Source organism: Plectropomus leopardus, chromosome 5, assembly GCF_008729295.1.
Source record: "Plectropomus leopardus isolate mb chromosome 5, YSFRI_Pleo_2.0, whole genome shotgun sequence".
Lineage (NCBI taxonomy): Eukaryota > Metazoa > Chordata > Actinopteri > Perciformes > Serranidae > Plectropomus > Plectropomus leopardus.
The window spans coordinates 27,803,506-27,821,564 of record NC_056467.1 but is presented as its reverse complement, the minus strand read 5'-3'; the positions used below and the strand labels follow the sequence as shown (position 1 = coordinate 27,821,564).

Genomic DNA, 18,059 nt, shown 5'->3' with positions numbered 1-18,059 from the left:
TAATATGTCATCAGGGTCTGGGTTGACTAAGAAATTTCTAGCCAATTAGTCATTTTTATTTTATGGGGACATAAGATATTAGTCATTGGTCATTACTGGAAAATGAAGGTCATATACTTGAGCACAATAACATTCATTCAACGAGTACATGAATTTAAAACACATTCTTATTTCTTGCAATATTTATTTATAAGTTATAATACATTAAGTGCATCATTTTCAAATTTAAGTCAAATGCAGTTTTGGTCACTTTTTTTGTGTGCTCAGAATGAAATTATGGGGGAGGCACTACATATTCATTTGTTTTTGTATGAAAATACCTTTCAGTGCCCAGGCATAAATACTGACTGAAACCACTGGTATGTGAATCAGCTTCCAGAACCCAGATTTATCTATTACTTATCAATGCCATTGGATGCAGTTACTGTCATACACAACAGGGGGCAGCAGACATTCAACTTCTGTGCCTTCCAGCAGCTGAGAGATGAGTAATGGCATTGTGGCTGTCAGAAGACAGTGTTTTGGTTGATATTCAAAGAGAAATCTTAAAGCCAAACTTTCACTTCTTGATTTATTCTAAGTCCACAGTTTAAGTCTACCACAATACAGGGAGAACAAAGTATTGTGTTCTTTTGCATCCCAAATGAACTGTACCACATTACCATCACACTGGCATTGTTTGTCATATTGCTTCACAAAATCAAGACAGTTTGCATACATTAATGTTAGTAGGGAGAAGATTTCCTTGTTTGGTTGTTTTTTTTCTTTTTTACAATTATCATCTGCAAAATGCACAATAAATTAATAAATTAACACACAAGCAATCTGCAAATGCTTTACAGTAGTAGCAATAACAGTGGTTAAAAAAATGTTCTCTACTAGTACAGTACGTCAACCCAGTGACAGTCTGACAGTAGATCTGAGCAGTGTTTTCAATCTCGCCCAGTCAGGCTGTCATTAAACATACTACAACTCACAATCTACCACAACACATACACAGCTCTTCTGTTTACGACGGGTATCTCTAGATAATAAATTACATATCCATTTCACTTCAGAGACTGACAAGGAGACAGGCTTTTCTTCAGTCTTTGCTTTCCTCTGGCTCTCTCACAGTTTGTCTGGGAAGGGCTTCGCCAGAGCAACTCAAACTGTCAGCCTCCCCATTTCATGTATAGATCATAAAATTTGGGTATTTAAAAAAAAGAATACATGCTGTAACAAACTTAGCTTAATTTAGCCTGACTCTGTCTTTATGACTTGCGTACATGTATCAATAAAAAAAATAATGATAAAAAGAATACAAAAAGCAGTAAAAATGGTAGAAAAACATTAAGAGGTAAATCCTAATGAAATAACCAATAATACCATCTAGCACTGCATGGCCACACAATTCATAGAAAGATCAAATTCACCCTTTAGTGGTTCCAGCCCACAATGAAATACTGGACTTAAGTTGAACTAGAAACTGATCACTCAGTTGTCCTAAATACAATATGGCTCTCACTTGAATTATATTGTGAATAATTACATTTCTCCAAGGCAAAAATTTACAGTCAAAACTGAAATGAAAATATAAGGCAAATTAAACAATGAAAAGAGTTTAGGAAATTAAGAAAACATTCTTTCCTAAACTCGTTTTAAGTGACTGTGATCACTGGCAAATCTTCATCGTGGCAGGTTTGAAAGAAAAGCACAACGTTACATTACTGCGGTGCACTTTTTTGTCTCAGACAAGTGCATCAAACAGTCAACGAGATGTGCCGCAAATATGTCATTCTATTAATAATTTACATACAGGAAACAATTACTCTTCAGAGACACAGCTGTGGCATATCAAAGACCAAAGACATACATCAGTGAATGGTTGAGTTCCATAAAACATAAATATGCTATTTTCCTTCTACTTAGCTTGTATTTATGGTCTCTAGAGAGAGAGATAGAGAGGATATCTGAACTCCCTTCTGCTTTATTTTAACTTTCTCCAGTTCAGTAATTTCCTTGGTCAATGCACGTTTACAGTGAAATGTATTAGAATATTACCTGAAGTAAATTGACCACTGAAGTCAAATCTACAAAGATACAAGACGCTTCTTCTTCTCTTCATACTGTACATTTTGGACGCTACTGACATTGTACCTGCATTGACATAATTGGCCTGCCATCCAGCCTGACAGCTTTTTAAATACAGTTCGGGCTCACGCTGAATAGAAACCGAGGAAACAGCCATGTGCGGTTATCATTAGGGCTTCTGACACGGGGCCTTCTCGTATTTGTAAGGCTGTATTCTATTCCCCCTCCTCTTACCAGACATGCACTGCTAAGCTGAAATGATTGCCCGCAGTGAAAATAATCTCCTCACTGCTTCTGCAAGACTCAGCACAAATGATAGATTGAAGTGAAAAGGGAGAGTCTGCCTGCATGCCAAAATTGGAGTGCATCTTGGCATTCCTGAGACCAGTAAGCTTACAGTTTATTAATATGGTTATCGACCAGTTAGCCTCCACTACTCTTTTAAATGGCTGCAATTGGGTAAATTACCTCCTAGATGCAAAATGTTTCTGCAGAGGGGGATGGGCGGGACAGCTCTGATCAAACAAGTTATTTATAAAGGTTGGATCAATGAGTAAGGATGATATTTTTATACATCAACTGTCCTTAACAGTCTGCATGAAGAGCTTTGGCAGGACGCCTCACCTGTATGGCCTGATATCCTGCAGGTTAGCAGTGCATTGCAGTAAAAATCATCACAGAGAACAGGCATACATTATGGCTTTTTGTCCAAATTTCAGTCTTAAACAAGCCCAGCCAGTATTTAGTGAAATGATAGAAACATGATACTGGAGATGCTTGACTTAAGGTTCTTAGCGTACAGGTCAGTGTCAGGACTTGACCCCCTTGGCCGGTTCAGTAGACTGCCGCACATCGGTCCACTCCTGCATCGTGCTTTGCAGCGCCTGGGTCTTCTCCTTGTCCACTTGCACATAGTCCACCTTCTCATCAGACGTCACAGATGATGTAGAAGGCTGAGGATTGATAAATAAAGCAGGAATCAGATTCTGGCCAGAAGGCAGACTGCACTATGTTACAAGAAGTTCACAAAGGCATGCACATCCAGACAACAAAAGGCGAGGCACTGGACAAAGGAGAATACAAGAGAAGAGAAAACAAAGTCTGCACACTAGATTATGCTCCCATGATTACATTAGAATGATATTCTGATTGGCTTTACATGTCATTTAATATGATAAACATGTCATTTAATGTGAAAAATTGATGTTTTTTTCACAATACTCAGGTTATTCTGATTGACTTTTAATGTAATTTAAAGTGACAAACACGTTTTGCACCCAGTTACTTAGTTAGATATTTATTTCAAACATGCTAGATAAAATAGGAAAAAAAAACATAAGCAAAAAACAAAACAAACAAACAAAAAAACACCAGTATGCCTAGGAGTAGGAGGAAGTGAATACTTATCAAATCCCACCCCCCTTTTCATTTTTATGAAAACAAACAAACAAACAAATAAATAAATAAATAAACATAAATAACATTATTTTAAACATGAATAATTTTATACACAATATGCAGGTTATTCTGATTGACTATGTGATAAACTGATGTTTTTTTTCACATGATATTCAGTTATTCGGATTGACTTTCAGTATCATTTAATGTGACAAAAAGATGTTTCTTCACATGATATCCAGGTTGCTCTGATTGACTTTAAATGTCATTTATGTGACAAATGTAAATAACAAAACAAAGTTTTATCTGATACTAGTGCTATTTACATATTTTTCTAGTGACAATCTATTACTGTATACTAGGGCTATGTGTACATGTGTAGATATTTATATTTATCTGTATATGTGTATATACATATTTTTGCTATTTCATCACTTTTTCTTGTCATCATGTCTTACGCATATTTTGCTAAGTTGTTATCTATTTATGTTTTTGTCTATGTACTCATGAATGGGAGCTTACTGGGTACCAGGCGACCTGTCAGGTGATCCGTCAGGTGACCTGGTGTTGTTGTATTTAAAGGTGAGTGTCTGCATTGTTCACTTGTCTGATGAAGAGCATGTGGCTTGAAACGTCACCTCTGTGGTAATTATATTCAATTTTGATGGGAGCATAACTTACTGTGTTTTTTTTTAATCTCTAGACTGCACTGTGCTAGAAATCAAAACAACTGCGGCTACAAATTAAGTCTATAAAATGTGTTTACTTTTCTGTGTGGGCTGGGTGACCCAGGCTGAAAGTCCAGTGCCAGGTAGTCCACGTTACCACACTTCCTAGGGGCCGGGCTGCTGGTACCACTCACGGCTGGGGAGGTAGACGCTGGGTTCTGCTAATGGGGACAAGAGGGAGGTTTCACTCACAGTGGGTGCAGTGAGTAAGCGTAGCACGCAAACAAGTGGATCATTAAAACAAAGAACACAATGTGCTCTCCTGATCTCCCCTCCAGCTATTGGGACTCACCATAGCCACATAATTCTCCTCACTGTCTGCAGAGTCGGTGCTGGTGATGCTTTGTGTGGAGATTGGTCGACAGTGCTGTGAGGACATGGAGTTCATAGCAGCCCTGAAGCAAAGCAGACGGGACTGTGAGTGCTTCTACCATCTCACCTCCGGTAGAAACGAAATACAGCACCAATCTGTACCATCAAACTGTGCGTGTGAGTGAGTGAGTGGCCTTGTGTAACCTAGCTTGAATGACTGATATGAGACTCACATGGGCCGTGTCCAGGACATGGTGACTGGGCTCTTAAATGGCAGCTCATCAATGATCCCATTGTTCTTCAAATCGAGAGGTGTTGGCTTCGCTGTGGGAAACAAGAGCAGACAGTATCAACAAAAATCATTGTCTTTGTAAAAACAATTAACAATAAAGATTTAGAGCCGATCTGAGGCCAAAAATGGCGATAAAAAAAGCATGCTTTTAGATCAGTGAGAACTTTGCTGGCAAAAACTCACATTTCATCCCAGTTCTCCTCAGGACCTATCATACTGGGTTCTCAATGTTAAACCCTTTAATAAGAGTGCTATCTCCAAAAATAGAACACAGTTGAAAAAGGATCTCTTATGAATGGTGTCAAATTGTCTTAATGCTGACTGTGTCCTGTCTGCTAATGCTTATGTCGTGTTGTCTATTACTTCCTTGTTTGCTAATGCTTTTATCTTGTGCATAACTGTTCCTTGCCTGCTAAGTTTCATATTGTAGCACATAGTGTTTCTGTTGGCTAATTGCTTAGTTCTGTCATGCAGAATGACAATATCAACTTAAGTGTTTACTATATTTAGAATATTTTCACTGCTTTACCTAAACGTCAGACAGTGATTTCCAACAAGAAAATGAAGCCATTATGTAGCACTCTTCAAACCCAGACTCCATTGATAAAAATAGTGTTTTAACATATTTGAGAACAGGAGCTGCTAATCTATCACTGCCTCAAACAGTTAGTTTTTTCTGTTATTGTGTAACTTTAAAATTTTTAATTGGAACTTTTTTTTAGGTGGCTAAAATATGTTTTGTAGCTGGGCCCCATTTACAGAGGTACATCGCTTGGCTTCTGCATCGGACACCAACCTGCTTCCCAAGACTGGGGGCGTGCCAGCTGACATCTACAGTTTGTAATACACTGACTATGGACAAGTACCCCCAATAAGCCCACTTAAAAAAAAATCTGAACTTTCCCTTTAAGAAGTATACCTGTCCCTTATTTTCTTATAATTGGTAGTAAATGTCTAACACATCCATAGTCCAAAATAAGTAAGTAAGTCTTTTAATTTATTTAGGTTTCTTTTTGCTGTTTTTAATACATCTTTGTATTTACAGTTATTATTTTACTTATATATGTGTGTGTGTGTGTGTGTGTGTGTGTGTGTGTGTATGCATATATATTTGATACTGGATATATTTCCTTATAATTTTACTTTTATTATTCAACTGACAGCCCTGATGATTGTCATCTGGAAGGAGTTGGCAGGGGGTTAAGCTCATGCCAGATCGACTTAAACATTCAGACTCCTGTATTCTTGTCATGAAAAACAAAAACAAACTCACATTTCCTGTTAGGTTTGAGGTTGCGGTTGATGGGTGGTGGTGTGACATCACTGAGACGGCCCGGCCGGTGACACAGGGAGGCGCTGCTCCCCTTACGGGCAGGTAACGTTGCAGAGAATCCTGGGAAATCAAAGTGATGTGGCCCAGGGCTCATAGGGATGTAGATATTCTTAGGACTGTCAGCCTGGGCGAGGAACGGCGAGGAGCCAGGATTCATGGGAACATAGTTGTCATCTGAGTTGCCGCTGTCTGATCGAGTCAGCGGTGCTTTGGTTCTCTGGTGTCAAAGAGACAGAAGGCACACGACTCTCTTAAACTCTCAAAATTGCAGGAAAACTGCAATTGGAGTAAAGTATAGTAGATAAGCATTTTTTCTATCTTTCTTTCTATATCAGGTTATGATTTGACACTAACAGCATCTGTCTCAGGAGGGAGTGCAATGAAAGTGCGAGAGTGACTCACCAGGTAAGAGCTAAACCCATCATTGACAGACTCCACTGACTGGCCTGAGTTGTTGAAATGGATGGGACGGTGATGGTTGTTGGTTTCAAAGGAGGAGCCTGTGGAGAGGGGCGAGTGGAGAAATCAATATTTACCACTGCCACAAACTTTAAAAGGGAAAAAGTGCTCCTCAAGTGAAATAACACAATGCAAATACAGGAGGATTTAAAGAAAAACGTGTGACATATCAAGGTGAAAACTCATGTTTCCAATGAAATGAACAGAAGATGAGTGATATTTCATTAAATGCTTCACTGGGTTATAATTAGTCTTTACAGCACAGGTGTGTGAACAGCCTGTAGCCTCACTAACAAGGGTCACAGGTCAATTTTTGTCTCTGGCTATACAAGCCCCAAGCATGGGTTTGGCGAAACAGAGCACACAGCATAATAAGAGGCCATGCATTGTCTGAGTGTTTTTTTTTTTGTTTTTTTTTTTTTTTATATTGCTTATCAGCCTGGAACGAGGCATTCTGGAGCAGGCTGTATGGCTTGAATTTCATTAACGTCTCAACAGAACAGTGTCTGCTAGACTGGCCCCCATTTGTTTCTGCTCAGCTGCTCGCGTTAAAACGGAAAAATGAGAGATAGAGGAAAGAGTGAGAGGAGAGGGAGGAAGAGGAAACTCAAAGTCACTGCAATACCACAAGAGAACAGACTGATCGAGTCAGACTGGCGTTTGAAAAACAGGAAGCAGGTTAGATGTGCGATTTCAAAAGTGCTGTATGAGTCAACTGAGATTGTATTTAAAGAAACAAGCAGCGTTCAGGAGCAGTTCAAGCACTTATTCCACTGAGTGTACCTCTGTGCAGCCTGATGTTCTCCACAGCTGGAAGAGTATTTCTGCGTGGGATAACCGACACTGCAGGCGTCACCTCTCCGTTCTGGCTTCCTACCGATTGCGGACTCCCCCACTGACCCTCTGACCCCTGGGTAGGTTTAGGGGGCCTGGGAGGCGGAGCACAGGAGGACTCAGAGCTTGAGGGTGTCAAGGCATTGTGATTTTTATCAAATGTCCGGGGGATCTGGTAGAAGGAGCCAGGTGGCGTAGGAAGGTCATAATTGTCAGGTGGTCGTTCGTTGCTATGCAGGGTAGCAAGGGCATTGCAGGGGGTTTTGAAGGTGTAAACCTCCTCGTTCTCCAGCTCAGGCTCACCCAGACTACTGTGAGCCGGCGCCTCTGAGCTGTAGCCTCTCGGCAGCACGTAACAGGCCTCCTGGGGGGAGTCATCATGCCCAGGTAACTGATGTTTACCTGGTTTGGGCAAGCTGTAGAAGCCGTGCAACTGAGCACCCATACCATTCAGACAATGGGAGAAGCCATGGGAGAGTTTCTGCACCGCGGAGTCGCTCCCCACAAACAGATTGCTCCGTGTGGCCTGGGAGAAACTGGCACTCCTGCAACATGGACAAAGACGTACATATATTACATAAACACAAACATTAAGTCTTTATTGTGTCCACTTCCTATAGTGCCTTAAAGCTCCCTGGAAGACAGACATCTGTCTCATATTGCAATTCCATCTCAAGCAATGGCAAATGGTTGACAACAAATCCCTTACACAGAAGTGTGGAATTGAATGTAATTACCTCAAATGCCACTGGATGGCAATGTAGCACTACAGAGGAAACTAGCTCTTTAGGTCTCTGCAGGGTTTAGGAAATAACACAACTTGCCATCAATGACTGAGCGAATTATTATTTTCAACATTTCCCTAAAAAAAAAAAGATTTATGGGTTAAAGTGGAGCTTTAATCGACTAAATTTTCTATTTGTTCCCTGGTTTGTTCTCCACTAACTTGATGATTATTTTCATAATATCACAGAAAAAAACAAAGAAAACCCCCCAGAAAATCTTTGTGTTAAAGACACGAGAATCAGAGAATTTTAACAGTTGTTTTTTACTTTAAAATTATTAAAACCGATTTATCAATTGATGGATCAAATTAGCTGGCAGTTAACTTCATAGTTAACAAATAATTAATTAAGTGATGCAGCTCTAGCTGCTACAGCTTTTAACTCCAACACAATAGCTGTTAACTCTATGAAAATTTGTGCTCAAATTAAGAAAAGCATGGGCCCTCACACATCCTCAGCACTCTCCCCACTTTAAATAATAATTTATTTTTACCCACTTAGACAGAATCAACCTTCTAGGCTTGGTGTTATAAAAGTATTACTATGTGTCTTTTTATGGCATTTTATGTCTCCAAATAATAAACGAGTTCTACTACTGAACACATGGCTAAGAATCCTTAAGACTTAAAGGTTGTAGTAAGCAGCCCCTCTACAATGTGATCATTGCAAAAACAGTTTTTTGGGTTGTTTTGTTTTTGGGTTTTTTTTTACATGTAACTGCTTCATTCAGTGTTTTTACCAGTTCTAACCAGGTCCATTTGTTTTAGAGAAGAGAAGACCTCTGCAGACAATCAGCTCCCAGTGAAAAGCTCTTGGTTATCTGGATCTCAAGTTATCAGAGAAAAAAGGTAAGATCACATTAGCTGGTGCTGGGGTAGCAGCCTGTTTGAGATATACCAAACATCATTGGAGAAACACTGATTTGTAACGTGAGACTGTTTTATTCAGTATTTTTACCGGTTTTAATCACTTGGTCCAATTATTTTGGAGGGGAAGAGACCTCTGTGGATAATTTGGCTCCTGGTAAAAACCAGCTGAACAATAAACAGTTAAGGAATTCTACCCAGGAGAAGTTTCACCTGGTTGTAATCTGTAGTCTTCACCACTAGAATTACTACTAGAATTTGGACCACACTGAATCTCTGACGTCATTGCCTGGTTGTGACAGCTGAGCCTCCTTGATATTTATTATTTCCTTATTTTATATGAGTACTGTATTGTTAATTTGGAACTAAAGCTACTCTAGAGTTGTTACAACTGTGGTCTTCAGTGTGATAGTGCTCATTCTACTTCTGTTACTGGGTGGGAGGGCACAGGGGGAAAATATAGGCGAAAAATGGAAGACTTATTGTTTCTCTGCGATTTGTATACCTATTATTGTTCTTCCAAGCAAAGAAAAATAATACAAAAGAAAAGCAGATTTGTTTACATGTTTTCTACATGTTGACAGGGAGAGGGTATCCATGTTAAGAGGGAGAACGCTTTAACTTTCCCACAGTTTCTCAGCCTCAGTTAGACACCCTAGGGACATGCCTCATTTATTCTGGCTCCTTTGTAGGGCTTGACCTTGAGTGCCAACTAGAGCAACCCCACAGCTTATACATTTCAAGCCAGTTAGCTGAGCAATGGTCCGACTTAGTTGGCAACTACAAAGATAAGATATCCTCAATGAGTCGGTTCTTCATGTCTATACTAATCCCTCTTGAGCTGCTCTGCATAATGTGTTAGCTACATTGCAGGTTTCTAATGCTCATATTCAATCTTTATTATAAATGTAACAATTTAAAATGAATAATGTATCAAAGTAAAACAATTAACATTGGCATATCATTTTGCCATTTCTTTCTCATGTCAGATGGCATGCTGTGTTTCATCAATTCTTCTTCTGTCTCCTCAGGATTTCAATCATCAATCAATACTTTTGTTCATCACTCTGCCTTCCAGCACTGGGGGCTTTTTCCATAGATTAATTTATAGTGTTGGTCATCAGACCAGTGGAGTTTGATTCGGACGTGAATCATACCCTGCCACCAGATGCCTGTTTTAATTAGTGGACCCACGGAGCAGACGCTGGTGAGGCAGTGACAGAAATATCTGCATAAAGCTGATGAGATGGATTGTGAGGTTTGATTTCCTGGGTTTCACAGAGGCTCCAACACAGCAGATTTATGTGCAAATGGTGTGGCTGAGAGGGCAGTTCTACCCTGAGCATGTCTGAACCTATAGGAGTGATGAATTGCAGCCTCAACCTCATTGATCATCTACCGTGTCGGCTATCTGCTGAATGGCATCATTATTAAAGCTGCCTTTTGATTCTTGGAAGCAGGCATGATGGCGGCAGGAGGTGAGATGAATATTAATGCTAAACTCAGCAGTGGATTTAACGTAAACACTTGGCCCTTTTTTCTCCTGCTCAGCTTATAGCCAGGATAGGTATGAATGTCCTTATACATTCAGTTATGTATGTGAACAAATATTCTCATGTTCACATTGTGCAGATGTTGTTGTTTCACTGTTTAAATAATTGACTGCCTAATTGTTTAAACACCAATCTGCATTGTTGCAATACTGAATTTACAGGTTTTGTGCAGTATTGTGATTGAATACTTTTATGTTTATGTTATTTCATAGTGGATAAACCCAAAACAGGCATTTTATTTTCAAATAATTATTAATATTGTAAAATAAAATTGTATACACCAACCATGTCATCCCCATCTATAGCTGCAGTATTTTATCTTTTTAAATCAAATTAAATTTTTAGAAAAAATAACAACAAATAACATAAACCTTTACTTGTTTATAGATTTTTTTAAGATTCCTGAATTTAGACTTATCTTTCCATAAGCATAGAAACATTTCTTTAAGATTATCTATTACTTGTTTCTTACTTTTCAGTTTAGAATATTTACTTAAATATCATAATTAAAAACCTGTACTTCTGCCATGCCATGGTTATATTTATACAATAAAGTTATCTAATTTCTTCAACACATTCTGAATAAAGCATGTAACTTGTCTTCCCAACTAATCTTCTTCCCTTAGGCACACACTTACACTCATTCCACTGCATGCTTCAAACTGAAGTATTTTCTGAAATTACATGGTTTCCCACACAATTATTTATTTATGGTGGCCCGCCACAATTAAAGCATCTGCTGCTACAAAGAGCGCCACTGGTGTATATATATACTGTTCGGATATTCATTACACCACACTTTTCAGAGCACAGGACGTAGTCTGGGCACAAATGGAGCAGCAGAACATCAGGCTCATTAAAAGTGAAGCTTAACTGTTCATTCTGTTGTGTGTATAAGTTTGCATTCAGTTGCCGCAGCTGCTTCTCTTGTCCGATCAACTCTGGCCAGACTGACAGATCAATGATCCGTCCCGCAAGTCATAAACTGCTGCTAAGGAAAAAAAAAAGAAATCATAGAGAACTACACCAGTGCTGTGTTCATGGACCTGCAAAAACCTCCGAAATGAGAGAGAGGGGACACAGAATGATACAAAGGGACACACACAAACTGAAAAAAAAAATCGTGAAGGTTTGCTGTTGTTGTTGTCCTGCCACACATAGAAGTCGCTTTTACACAGGGATTATGCTATATGGCTACAACAAAGTCCCCCCTTTATACCGCCCCTGCACTTTTACACAGAAACAACCGATGGCAACATCATTCCGCTCCTGCGTGTTTATACACTGCAGCGTGGCATCCTGCAATCAAAGGAGATATGACGGGCATGATATTAAACACATGAGCGTCCGCCTCTAGCGTGACATAAAACATTGCGTCAGCAGCACTTTCTAAATAATAACAAAGGCACATGTCAATCACAGTTATTTACCGTTCCCAACTCAGAGACGAGACCACTCTGTCTGTTCCCCCTTTCTGCAATCAGGCATTCTATACAGAACGGTAAGGCGGCATAATAGCGTGATATACTCGCCTTGAACAGGCAGTGTAAATGCGACTATACACTCTAATTCTTCTTCTTATTATTATTATTTTAATTTCTTATATTTTCTATTCTATTTTTAAAAATATATATAAAAAGCATAGATATAGCTGAATTTTTTTTTCTTCAAAAGCGGACAAAATTGATTGTGAATATGATTCTATAAATCACTGAAGCTCAAATTAAATTTGAGTAAAAAAAATGGCACTTCCTCAATCAGAGCACTTTAAAGTACATTACAATATTTCCGCAAAGCATTCACATTTGCCTTTCACACATACACACAAAGCAGTTGGATGATTTTCCTCCCGTAACAGTAGTTCTAACCCTTCAGGGGCTCCTAAACTGAGGAAGCGTCGTAAACCTGTATGTTGACCTGCATTAACGGATAACAGGAAACTGACACAGGACGCCTGAGGGTCATGACCTTTACCGTGCACTCTCTGTCTTCCTGCTCATGCACTGGTGGAGGAGGAGGTAGTCCTGGGGTGCGCTGTTGGACAGGGAGCCATGATGTGAGTGGCGCACAGGCACATCAAAGGTGAAGAGGACTGGCTGGCTGGAGTGGATCGGGGCAGAGGACTTGCGGTCTCCGGACAGAGGAGTAATCGAACCAGTAACATCTGCTCCAACAGAACGGGGCATATGGTGTAACCTGCCATCTGCAGACAGGAGAAATCAGAGTTATTGATTGTTTAACCCATAATGTGCTTCTTTCCAAAAACCCATCTTAGGCTTGTCTGCAGAATTTCAAAGCTGCTTTTGCAAAGTGGATGTTCTGTGTAACAGAGAGTAACAATCAGCCAAATAATCATCCATATAACATTTTCCTTTTGTTGTCAAATTACTGAAGTCAAAGGGCAGAGACTAATTCATTTGAGGGTTTAAGCCTTTACATGACCTTGCTTTGCATGGAGTCTTGTATTCAGTAGCTTTCAGTCTGCACACTGATCAATAGAGAAGAGGGATCTGTCTCCAGGGAGGAGAAAACAGTATCCCTCTGCTTTTTTGGGGGCTGCAGGGTATGAGTAGTTCAACAGCACATAATCCAAGTTATCCTGTCTGGCCAGGGTCAGCGTGTTGTGTTTGATTTTATCGAGTTGCATTGTTTTGCTCAGCGGGATTGTGTGAGCAACATGATCGTACAGTCTTATTTTTTTTGTATGACATCTCTGATACCTGCATCGAAAGGCTACAAAGAAAAAGACATATCTGAGAAGGGGATGCTGCAAATAGATTAGGCAGGAGACCAAGATGAGGAGGCTCACACTGAGCCGTAGGAGTAGAGAGTGGGCGGCCCACTGATCCATCGACCCATGGTGCTGCGTACACCACTAGCTGATGGGAGAGAGGAGGAAAAAAAACTCCACCAATCATCTTACTGTTTAGTATCTCTCTCTTTCACTGTGCAGTAAATGCAAGGTTTTGCATGAGTATATTTATACAAGGACAATGACATTAAACTATTTCAAATTAGGAATGCCAGTACTGATTATCTTAATTATGGATTCCTTTTATGGATTATTTCTTGATTTTCAAATAATTGTTTCATCAAAATAATGTCAAAAAAATCTGAAGAACAGTCTGGAACCCAAAAATATTAAATTTATACATATAAAAAATAAAGAAAATACTAAACCTTCTCACTTTAGGAGTTATAATTAGCATATGTTAGACATTGTTTTTGAAATTATGACATGCATGCCAGTGTTAACATGCTAACTGGAAGCCTTCCCAACTCAGAGAGACAGCAACAAGTCCCTCTGTTGGATTTTAAACTACTGTTTCAAACTACTGGCGTGCAGATACTGTGAGATCTTAGTGGTGTCGTGCAAGCGTACATACATGAATGTGAGCCCCACAACAGGAGCTAAAGGCCACAGGCTACAACAAGGCTAAAAACATGACACCAGTGAATTTTTTCATAACAACTTGGCACATCGGGGCATCGGGACACTTGGATTACTTTTTAACGTTTGAATCCTGGTCCCAATTGGCTTTAATGTTTGGGAGATGAGTGTAATGCTTTTTCGCTGTGTGTTGTGGTCAATAAAACTTCATCAGACTTACCATCGGCATGAGGTTGAGTAGATAATGACTAGATTTTCATTTTTTGAATGAACTACCCCCTTTACAAGGTTTTTACCAGCGGCTGATTATCCACAGAGGTCTCCTCTCCAAAACAAACAGACTAGGTGACTGAAACTAGTAAGAACACAAAATAAAGCAGTTCCCAATTACAAATCACCGCTTCTCAAAACTGGGAAGCCACTAGTCCAGCACTTGCAATTTGTGCTAATATTTTGTCTATATTAATTTGAGATCCAGGAATTTAAAGTTTTTCTTTACTGGGAGACAAGTTATCTGCAGTTGTCGCCTCCCCTTAAAAACAAAGAAACCCAGTGATTTAAACCAGTAAAAACAATGAATAAAGCAGTTTCGCATTAAAAATCAGTGTTTTATCAATGCTGTTTGGCTCGTCAGAGAGGGGCTGCTAACTACGGTGGCAGACATGAAAACACAAGTGACTACTGTTGAAACATGGTGGTGCAACATTGTGGACTCCATGAACCTGCTTCCTATGTAGATATAAACGGCTCATTCTACGGTAACCAAAATAAAACAGTTATTATGTTCAGGTGATTCCACACTAAAGAAAACATACTTATTATTTAATTTTCCATATCTGCCAACATATCCTCCTAAATCCAACACACTGGACCTTTAAACTTATAAACTACTTCCTCTCAGATCTGAATCATAACCTTTTCACAGATGTACATGCATTTCACTTATCCTCCTCCATCCTCCTCCTCTTCTTTTATCAGACCTTTATAAAGCATATCATGGGTCAAACTGCCCTTTAAGAAGAGGTCAATGTCCTGTGAGTCATAATGTGAGCAGACCATACAGAGGGACCACAGCTACAGTGAAAAACAGAAAGCACATAAATGTGGTGTGTGAGCATGTGCGTTTGCATGTGTGGTTTGGAGGGTGGGGAGATTCTGAAGCCCAGTTAGCTGAATGAGGTCACGTCCATGCCTGAGGGGGAAAAGGCCTCTGCTGTGGGGTCTCCAGGCCAGTGGACATCAGTGAAAAGCCCAGGCCCACAGCCACACAGGCAGGGACTCCCCCCAATGATCCTCAATTACACCATTGTGCTGAGCGATTCCACTCTCCCTAGGCTGGTTAGGCATCATCTCCTTTCTCCACAAAAAGCTTTGTAAAAGCTTTCATCCAGTGCGGTGAGTACTAGGGCCCACTAACGTGGGTAGATATATTGATTTGTTGCAGAAAGACAGTTCCTCCCCCCGCCTGCTGGAGTAGAGAGCTGCATGGAAAAACACATGCAGGCTTAATGACTGGATTACAGAGGACACAACTAAACTTCAAAAGTAAAATGTAATCTAATGTTCATTTTCACTGAGTGGGTGTGTGTGGGTGTGTGCACAAGAACATATTTTTGTGAACATGTTCCCTAAATGATTTTTGATTAACTGCCGCACATGACTGTCAGAATCAGAAGGAGAAGAAAGACGACTGGTCCGGCCTGCTGATGGAATAGCCTACATGGCTCATCACTGACACTAATGGGTCTGATGATGTATGTTACTACTGGAAAGCAATTCCATCAAGTCAGTCCACAATACAGAAATAGAGAAAAGAGCAGAAAATACAAACACTGAAACTTCCCCTCAGGTGCTCCTAGTAATATTCCTTCCACTGGCTAATGTACTGTGACACCCACTCTAAGGTGGTACAATATTTATTAACCAAAGTGAGAAGTGATTTATTTCACATCTTACAAAGAAAAGTACAAAATATGAGAAAGACTGGCACATGTAAAATGAAGGCTCACTACATTTTTTTAAAGATTCTATGTGTAGGATTTAGGGGTACATGTCAACAGAGGTTGAATATAATATAATAAGTAAGTGATTATATTTTTAAAAAAAGTTGCAAGGAACCAGCTGTTTATGATGCTGAACATTTGTAGTTTTGATTAAACATTTGCTAAAGGCATTTAAACAAAGTTTTGTGTTAGAGTTTGTTATGTTCTAAATTCTAAACATTGACAGAAAGATTGTAATTTTTATTGTAAATGCATAGTTCAGTTCCAGATATCGGTTACTGGTCTCATTGATTACTAATAATCAGTATCAGTATGGGCACTGAAAAACCAATATCGGTTGACCCCTAATATTAAGTATGTTTTCGTTAGTTTATAATCACGTGAAAATAATCGTCATTGTGTTTCCTTAGAATGAGCCTTTTATGTCTTTATAGAGAGCAGGTCCGTGTCTATAGAGTGCACCATGTTGCACCGTAATGTTTCTACAGTAATCCAGAATGGCCAAACCAAACACTGGCTCTAGATAGGCCACCACAGTTAGCAACCCCTATGCAATGAGCCAAACAGTATCGGAAAAACAGTGATTTTTAAAGTGAAACGGCTTCATTCGGTGCTTTTACCAGTTTTAAACACGGTTTTGCAGATAATTCCGCTCCCTGTAAAAACCGTCTTGTTATCTGGATCTCAAAAAATGGGAAAAAAACGGGCCAGATCACATAAGCAGGTGCTGGGCTGAGGGACCAACTATGAAATGCTAAACAGCATAGCAGAAAGACTTATCTGAGATGTGAAACTGCTCTATTTAGTGTTTTACTGGTTTTAATAATCAGGTCAGTTTTTTTTTTTGTTGTTTTGGAGAGGAAGAGACCTATGCAGATAATTCGGCCCCTGGTAAAAACCTCCTGAATTTATGGATATTAAGTTATCTGAGAAATAAGTGAGCACATATAGGAGGCGCTGGACTAGTGGTTCGTCTATGACATGCCTAACAGGTAGGGTTGCCATAGTATGAGATTTTCACCATACGATAACTGTCTCAGAAAATATTACAGTGTCATGGTAGGATGATATTCTATGTAACATAATTATTATGTTTTTATTAGTACAAAGGACCCTTAAAGGGATGAAAACACAGGGTTTTTTTTGATTGAACAAATACTTTAGTACTACAATAGAACATTTAAACTATTTTTTATATATGTTTAAAAGTCTCCCTTTTGAAAATAACTAAAATAGTCCAGCTGCATTTTTTTCCAATATCTTACATAAGCATATGTACATGGTATGATAACCATCATGCTTTATACCTTGAAACCGTGTTTTATTTGTTTAGATTAATGGGTCCATTTGTTCTGAAGAGGAGGAAACCACTATTGATCATTCTGTTCCAAAGAGAAACCTCTTGAACAAAAAACACAGAAAGAATTCTAACCGGGAAAATATGCAATCCTCACCACTAGATGCCACAAAATCCCCTAAATCTGACACACTGCTCCTTTAAATCACGTGCCTGAAGTCATTACCAGAGACTGTTTTAGCTGAAGCCTCAACATCAAACAAGGCAGTTAAAAGAGACAAAGCGTTCTTCCCATGACATTCCTCAACTTGAAACAAACATTAGACCATCAACAGCAATGCATTAAAAGACCCTTTTGGTTGGTGACCGACACATGGCTATTCTGGAGCAAAGAGCTCCTAAGTTCATGAGCAATTTTCCAATTATACTCTATAATACATCACCTACTGTCTCATCTGCTCTTCAGCCATAATCTAATAGAAGCGACCGGCTGCTGGTTTCAGGGGGCCAAAATTAGAACCCTGCTGGATCACTAAGGACAAGAACATCTTTGTAGGGTGCTCATTTCCTCTCAGTCCGGCCAGATTTAGACGGGGACATATGATAATCTAATCTGAAATGAGATATAAAAATAGAAAATACCACTGACCTATTGAATTGTAGGGGCGTCTGATGGAAAGATAACGGAAGAGGAAGCATTTGAATTTTTTTAAAAATGACTTTTCATCAGGATTA

The 18,059-nt window shown here is 39.4% G+C and overlaps 1 protein-coding gene across 2 annotated transcripts in view; it reads right to left on the bottom strand.

The window, feature by feature from the left end:
* Nucleotides 1–557: 557 nt before the first annotated feature.
* Nucleotides 558–18,059, bottom strand: part of gab2 (GRB2-associated binding protein 2) — a 53,755-nt gene continuing 36,253 nt past the window's right edge. Inside the window, exons 3-10 of one of the 2 annotated variants that reach the window (XM_042486699.1) lie at nt 12,608–12,836; nt 7,379–7,974; nt 6,539–6,636; nt 6,077–6,353; nt 4,745–4,835; nt 4,492–4,594; nt 4,238–4,360; nt 558–3,026 (exon numbers count right to left, since the gene is read on the bottom strand). In XM_042486699.1, the coding sequence (XP_042342633.1) occupies nt 2,883–3,026; nt 4,238–4,360; nt 4,492–4,594; nt 4,745–4,835; nt 6,077–6,353; nt 6,539–6,636; nt 7,379–7,974; nt 12,608–12,836 (1,661 nt within the window). In that variant the 3' untranslated portion in view covers nt 558–2,882. The remainder of the gene's footprint in view (nt 3,027–4,237; nt 4,361–4,491; nt 4,595–4,744; nt 4,836–6,076; nt 6,354–6,538; nt 6,637–7,378; nt 7,975–12,607; nt 12,837–18,059) is intronic. The other variant, XM_042486700.1, reaches the window with a different exon arrangement.